Source organism: Euprymna scolopes, chromosome 22 (genome assembly GCF_053919585.1).
Source record: "Euprymna scolopes isolate OS-2025 chromosome 22, ASM5391958v1, whole genome shotgun sequence".
Lineage (NCBI taxonomy): Eukaryota > Metazoa > Mollusca > Cephalopoda > Sepiida > Sepiolidae > Euprymna > Euprymna scolopes.
This window is the reverse complement of record NC_136503.1, coordinates 36,580,753-36,589,261: the sequence shown is the minus strand read 5'-3', so window position 1 is coordinate 36,589,261 and position 8,509 is coordinate 36,580,753. Positions and strand designations below refer to the sequence as shown.

General features: G+C 32.4%; 1 protein-coding gene across 4 annotated transcripts in view; it reads right to left on the bottom strand.

Moving 5' to 3' along the window:
- Window positions 1-7,020: 7,020 nt before the first annotated feature.
- Window positions 7,021-8,509, bottom strand: part of LOC145243968 (uncharacterized) — a 53,926-nt gene continuing 52,437 nt past the window's right edge. For all 4 annotated transcript variants that reach the window (XM_080107101.1, XM_080107100.1, XM_080107098.1 and 1 more), the window contains one exon: window positions 7,021-8,147. In XM_080107101.1, coding sequence (XP_079963227.1) covers window positions 8,135-8,147 — 13 coding nt within the window. In that variant the 3' untranslated portion in view covers window positions 7,021-8,134. The remainder of the gene's footprint in view (window positions 8,148-8,509) is intronic.

Sequence of the window (8,509 nt, the reverse complement as noted above, 5' to 3'; positions counted from 1 at the left end):
TTCTGAATCCGAAACTATATTATTACTTCTATAATTGTACTACCGTATTATCTTTCAATTATGGATTCCTGGAATGTAGTTTAGGGTAGTATATGTTGTATGTCATAAGATCACCCTTTCAGGCATTACCTCCTGCGTTAGGAATAGTGTAGCATATGTTCTGTTGTCATGAGTCAATACCATTAACCATTATATCCTTCTTGGCGAGGTAGTGTAACATCTGTTCTGTTCTGATGAAAACATTTCCCCGGGCATTGCCTCCTCCTTTGGTGGGAATGTCGTATATGTTCTCTTGTAATGAGAAAATCCTTACAATAGTTTCCTCCTATGTCTTTCTGTCTTTCTTGCCAGTAATACCAAAGTAGTACTAAAAACTCAATTCTCCTATTTTTTAACTAAAAAATGTTGAAGAGCTACAAAAACGGGGATGGTACCATTAAAACGAACGACCTTTTGTGCTCCAGAATTTATTTTTTCACTATCATTCTCAATGCACTTTTGCGAGGAATTTCATGACTTGCTTCTGACACGCGTCCAGGTTGCTTTCTTGAGTCTCACACCGTACATATTTGCAACAGAGGGATGAAACTTTCAGGTCATGAATGCATAAATTCAGTTATTACAACAGTGCAGTTTGTAATCCCTCCACGCTAATCGATTCGGTCGGAATAGACAATAGTATTCATTACTTTTGAAACGCCCCTTATATTACCAAAAATATACATGTAATGCGAAACTTCCCCTCATAATCTATAAGATTTCCATCATTATACGATGCCGAGGGTGCTTTGCCTTATTTAAGTTTCGGATCTTTTCTATTGAGTCATGTTTCCAAGTCGTCTTTCGTATCAGCTAATGAATGTTTATTATTTTACGCAATAATCTTGCGTAATATTATGGGTGTCTCCGTGAATGTAAATGGTGCAATCTTCTCGATCTTCACGGTTCATCCACTTGGTTGATGAGATTCATTCGTCTGGTTTAAGTTTTTATGTGGCCAGTCACGGTTTTCACCTCCTTTTTTTCACCGTCGTTGCCCATTTCCCTTTAATAACCTATTTTAGGAACGTGATTTGAAGATGTATCAACAAATACAGTAAGGCTTTAAGAATTTATTTAAGCTTTTATTCGTTCTTCAGAGTATATATGTATACACATAAATACACCCCAATAGCAGTTATCCAAAAGCCCAACTGCCTTCTCTGATGAGACAAATGAAAGAGATTATCTTTGTCGATTTGCCAAATCCCCTTACTCTGCCAGTGACGTCACACGCTGGACATACAACCTATTCGTGTGGCTTCACTGTGGATATATAGCGGAATGACATCTTATCGTTCAATCAGAAAACCACAATATCCTGTAATGCTATAGTACAGTATAATTACGTTGCTAGACCACAGAAGTTAAGCAACATTGAGCTTGATTAGTACCAGATGGGTGTCCAATTGGGAATATCAGGCGCTGTATGTAGGAGAACGCCGGCTTCCTGCAAAAAAACTAACGCCATCAGCTTCGCTAACCGAGGCATATGTGCGACTGAGGACCGCTTGTGAATTAAATATTCCATTGACCATTCCTCCTTTTGGAGGAAGCCAGTTCAACCCGCCTAGGATGAATGCCGTTGGCAGTTGGCATGCTAATAGTAACATTCCCGTTCGGCTCAAGTCCGCACATAAAGAAGCAGCTCAGCTTGGTTTGTACAATATTGGTACTGCCTGAAAGGGTAGTATTTTGAGATTATAAATATGTAGAACCCTTCTGTTCTCTTTCTGCTATCTAATTTCCTTTTCTGTGTTTCACTGAGATCTCTTTTTGTTAATTTCCTTCTTCCCCTCTTTTTCTTTATCTTGCCGTATCATTCAATTAATCTTGTTCTTTAGTTTGTTTCCCTCGGTCCTGGATATGACCTTAAACTATATCCGATGGTGAGGCTCCAGCTTGCGGGCTTTGGGGAGTGTGGAGCCACCCTTTAATTGTCATTGCTCTCAGTTCCACTCTGACCCGGAGTGGTAGTACCTGTTAGGGTTCAAACTATGGGTTAAATAGAAACCGACTTGAAAAAAAATTTTTATTAAATTTTTCTTCCAAATAACTGGATTCGGCATTAAATAACCTGAATAGGGTTGATATGCCGTAAAACAAAAACAACCAACCAACAATTTTGTTTCCCTTTCTGCACTTTTCTTTTTCATTTCGGTCTATGATGTTAATCTGAAATGATTTTCGTTACCCTGTTATTCCTTAAATCGTTATTCCGGTAATGACTTTCTCAAAATCGGTTGATTGGATTTTTACAAATTGTTGCATTAAGATATATACACATGGTTGGATCGCTCTACTGTTCCAGAACTTATCTCATCGCCGATGCAATCCTCTATCCGTATAAGAGTAAGGTGCGCCCTAAAATTTAGTACTGTTGCCACATCTGGGCAGGGGCTGCTCGGCGCGCCCTACCCAGCATTAATAGGGTTTTAACCCGGCTTCGAAACCTAGTAGGTGATGCCCTTTTCTATTCTCTGAAACTTCTTTCCCACAGAAGACACGTTGCGAGCCTGTCTCTGTTTTATCCTTATTTTCTTGGCAAACGCTCGACTGCACTCCAATCTGTGATTTTCCCATGCCAAACTTTCACAAAAAAACATTGGACTAGCTACAATCACTATATACGATTTCCCCACTCTCTATCTGTGCCTACATATAAATGCAGATTCCATGAACTGCCCGTCTGTGGAACTCTGTTCCGCTGGCCTGCTTCTCGGTTGAAGACAACATGTTAGCTTTCAAATCTAATGTAAACAAATTCTTGTGTAATCTTCCCCATAAATAATCAAATTCTACCCAATTTACACCATTAACGATTACTAAACTACCACCTTACATTTATTAACCCCTATCCTCGAGTGTCCTTCAGGCCTTGATAAGTGGTGACTCCCAAATAAATGTGTAGAAAACTAACTAACCTAGATTTGTTAGATAAAGTTTCGATTTGCCTCCTAGCAGGATAAAATGATCCACAAATGGTTATAAAAAAATCTAAAATTTTCCTCCTTATCTTTTGCAAACATTTTTTTCTGAATTTTTTTTTACATGGTAGATGGTAATTCGTATTATTCGAATTATTTAACAACAAAATACATCTAAAGAAGGTCGGAGGCTCCATCGACTGAAACGTTGTGAAAACAACACATAAGATTAGTTTAGTAATCCGCAGAATCCAAAGAATAATACACGGTGACCCCCCCCCAAAAAAAACAAAACAAAACAAAAGCCAAATGGAGGCTATCTAGAACATATGCTGTAGAACGGAGTAAAAAAAGGCCAAAGACCTTGTTGTTTTAATGTGATGTTTTGAATATAATAAACTAGCATTGACCAAAGTTTCATTTCATTTGAACAAAACACTAAAAAACGGGGCCTAATTAGAGTGTGGGCCCGTTTTTTGGGGTCACCCTGTAATAATCCATATTGTTGGCGCAGATAAATTTGTTTATTTCCTTAAATTAACTGCAAAAAAAGAAAAAATCTCTAGTAACAAAAATTGTATTAAAAGCTATTAAATGCTCGAGTTGAGTCAAGCCCGAGTAGAATAAATAATATGTTCAGCAAAATGACCAACTATGACTGGAGAAGAATGGGGAATACAAAATCCAGAACTCTGCTTTTTTATATTTTAAATTTTAACAAGTTAAATTTTTACATTTTTATTTTAAGTTTTAAAAACTTCATTAATTTATATTGTCCAGCTATGACTGAAGAAGATCAAGAAATACAACAGTCAGAACTCTGCTTTTTTATATAAAATTGTAAATAGTTAAACTTTTTAAATTTTATTTTGATTCTAAAATAAAGTCTCTATTTTTTTTATCAATTCTTTGCATTGTATTTTGTCCATTTAATTGTTTTTAACAATAGCATCTTGCAAATAAATAGTGATGTATTTTTGTTCTATCAAAAGGTATATATTAAAAGGAAATTTTATTTTCGATAAAAAATGTAAACCGCTGTTTGATTTTCATTACTCTTTAGTTTTAAATGTTACGCTTCAGTATACCCGCATTGCATTCGATAATGAGTCTACTAAGACATTTTTGAAAAATGATCGACTTAAATTGAAGAAAACCGGGGAACGCGAAAGCCAAGACACATTGAACATGATAATAACAAAGAAGAAAAAATAGCCCCTTCCAAACATTTGAATAATGTAAACGGTCCATAACCTTTTTTCGGATCATGTCTCCGACATGGTAAAATCTTACGGTGTTCACTCTCTATTTCTCTCTTTATTTCTCTCTCTCTCTTTCTCCAGGCTATATAATGCAAATAAAACAGTATTATTTAAAAAAAAACATCGTCGAATGAAATTAGAAACCTAAGTAGTCCTTAGATAAATAAGGAAAACAGAAAACTAAGAATCTTTATTAATAAATTGAAGAGGGTTCTGGTTTAGAGAGTATTTTCCAGCTTTGTTAATATGAAAGAAAAAGAAAATTTCAAGACATCTCTGTTTCTTTTCCTTAAGTCTGAATGAAAACTACCCTCATCAATTGCAAAAAAATGTATTTTCTTCAAAATCTAAAAATAAAGATTGTTTCTTACATTATTCAATATGATTGTTTCTTACATTATTCAAGTAGTAGTAATCACAAGAGGAGATAACTTATAATTTACCAGTTTCCTTTTTCTCTCCAACTTCGTCTTCACCTCTAATCACTCAATTTCCTTTGTTAAAAACACAAATAAAAAACAAACAAAAAATGAAAACAAACAGAAATTATTTTTTTATCAACAGTGTTGTGTTACACATGTTGAATTTAAGTTTTATTTAAATATTTTGAGCGATTTTCAATTCTTTATACACAGATTAGATAAGATTTAAATGTAAAAAAAAGGATTCGAAATGGCGCATTGTCTACTGTTTATCTCATGTAAAATTTGGAGAGATCAATAATTCATAATTTTTATTTGATATTCTTAAAAGTTTATAAACATTAATTATTATGGTTCAGTCTTGTGGCGGTGCAGTGGCTATCTGTGAAAACGGCAAGATTAGAGTGTAAAATGGGGAATCCATACACAAATAAAAAAGTAGATAAAGTAGAAAATCAAGCCTTAGTAGAGCATCAAGTGTAGGAAATAAGTAAACTACAAAATAACAACATAACGAATGATTAATGATAAAAGTATAGCCAACCTGCGGACAGAAATAAAGGTCTTCAACCAAGTAATTTACCACTTTACACACCACGTGACAGTTCAATATGAAAATATAGAGTTCTACTGAACCAAATTAAAACGAAAATTTTTGCAAGCGACCATATCGTATCATAATTTTAATTAAAAAAATATGTTTATATATATATATATCTACTTATATACATATTTATACATACATATATATACATATGCATATATACATACATATGCATATATACATACATATGCATACATATATGCATACACATACATATGCACGTATATATATGCATACATATAAACATACATACACATACACATATACATATATATACATATATATATACACATATACATATATATACATGCATATATATACATACATATATACATACAAATATGTACGTACATACATATGCATACATATACATGATGCATACATATATACACTTAATATATGCATATATACATATACGTATATACACATATATACATACATATCTACATACATATATATACATACATATATATACGTTCATATAGTCATGCATATATATATTCATACATATATATACATATGTAGATATATATATATATCCAATATATATGCGCATATGTACATTATATATGTATATATACTTATATATATATCTATATATCTATCTATATATATATATATAATTGGAAACAATGTAAACTATTACAGAAACTTTGATGAAAATTTGACGATATGACATTTGAAAAACTGTTATAATACAGGATGAGCATGTACATACTAAAATTAAAATCGTTATGTTTTATTAATTTTTATTTAGTGAAAAAAATGTGTATTATTTCCTGTAAGAGAAGATATTGGTAGTTGGAAAGCTCTGTATATTTTTTCTTGTGACTTCATCCTTTAGAGATACTTAAGATATCTGCGTTCGAACATCGTGCATGAAAATCTTGAGGATTTGAGGGAAATGATTGAAGTAGTAGTTGACTTTTTTATAATCATACCATTTCGTTCGTTGTACTCTCCAGCCTTCATCATATACCGACTGCATGACTCACACTCACTATGAACCTATAGCTATTCAATTATCTTTAAATGAAAAATTCTTTAAATTTCTTTTTCAAATTATAAAATATTGCTTAGAAAATGTTACTTGCACTGCTTTTAGAAGTTAGTTCATGGCTTTTCGTTACTTTCAAATTGAACCCCATTTACTGTACACTGTTATCATGCCGCATACCAAGTCTTCCCTTCACCAAATGTTGAACTCATTACTTTATTGTATTAGATATAAGGTTTTTAAATAATTTGAAATTAACTGGAATATCCTGCTTGACGTATAGCCTATTGGATAAAGGCAATAATTAATATATATATATATATATATATATATATATATATATATATATATTGTGAATATACCGGTGTCAGCAGTCCAATGACCCTAACTCGCACCATATTTACTACTATTTAAATAAATCTTCCCACAATTCCTAATTCCTTATCGAGACTAGTATGCTTTCCTCATGATGTGAAAGCGATTTCACGAAAAGTAAAAACAGTAGACACTTCGACAAGAAAAATGCTTGGACCATACATCCATATATTCGATGTGCATACAGAAAAGATAATACGAAAAATTGAAAAAATGAAAAAAGGTATCACTAAACAGAAACTTTGTTATTTTTAACAATATCTGCCTGAATATATATATATATATATATATATATATATATATATATATATATATAGCAAGTTATAAAAATATATATGACAATTAAGCTACACAGAATATTCCTCGTTTCATTCTCGTGAGAATTCGTCAGGCATATGCATAAGCCTGACGAATTCTCACGAGAATGAAACTTGTAGCTTAATTGCCATATATATTTTCACAACTTACTACCTAGCTCTACCTATGTATTTAGCACTGTTGAAGTAAATACTGAAACGTTTACGCATGAAATTATATTTTCGTATATTAATATATATATATATATATTGTGGGTTAAATAAAGTGCTATTTGTTCTTTTGTTCAGTGAATATCTTAAGAAAGATTAACGATACGACATATCTGAAAGATATAAAATGCTAGAGTGTAGTAGCAGTGGATTTAATAACGAGTTAGACAAGCACTTAGAGACCCCCCCCCAAATTACCAACTATGATTGAAAAAGACCGGTGAATATAACAATTTTTTCTAGTCAAGCACTCTTCGACTGGGAAATCCTGATGAAGTGCATATCCTTCCTCTCTCTCTCTCACACACACACTCACTCACTCTCTCTCTCTCCTTCTCTCCAGGTTATGTAATGTAAACAATATTGTTCAAAAACTTAGTAAGTATAAATACATTTAAATTCAATGAAATGATAAAATTAAAAACCAAACTGATCTTTAAGTAAACATAAAAAGCAGAAAAACAAGAATCTTTTTCAGTGAATCGTGGTTCTTAGTTCTGGGAATATTTCCATGGCGATAATATATATAAAAAAAGACCGATGTGTCGTACAACGAATACGTTGTGACCAAGGAAAATCATACAGTGTGACATTTTAAAATATAATCAATAAAAATAGTACGATCCTCTACGTACACTGTTTACTTCTGTTCATTGTTGTATTTTAGTCGACATCGGAAAGAAGAGTGTTAGCACTGAATATCAATTCTTTGGAGCAAACAAACATAACAAAAGGAATTTTTTTTTTAAATAAATAAATGGTTTGGGAGTATTTGATGAATTTTATATCCAATATTTTGTTTAGCGTTCATATTTGATGGAAAGTGAATTTCTTTTTTCTGTTGCGAAATTGTGGAAGTTTGAAATGATGATAAAACGCAAAAGCAAAATGGCGATTTTTTTCTCCGTGTTGTTTGCTTCCGGTCTTCGCATAAACATGTCTTTGTTGAGAGATTTCAAATCCAACTTTCCTTGATATCCTTTAATTTGGTAACCTACAAAATAAATAAAGCAACGATTAAAAGAGAATTAACTTTACATTGCGATTTCTTTTATATGATTGGAAGGGTGTTAGGGTTGGGGGGATGAAACACAACACTTTTCATAGCGGTAGTTTAACAATTTTAAAAAATGGTATTTATCGCGTTTTGCATTCAAGTTTTACTACGTTCTGACTGCTTTGCTCTTTCGGCCTTTTTCAGATATATTGTTCATTCGATGTTTAATTTATCTGTTGTACCTATTTACTTGCCTCTCCACGAGGGCAGGACCGGAAGGTGTCCTGCAGAAATACATGGATTAAGGTTAAGTGAAAAATAGTATATTGAAGAAAATATAAATAAAACATATAATAAGA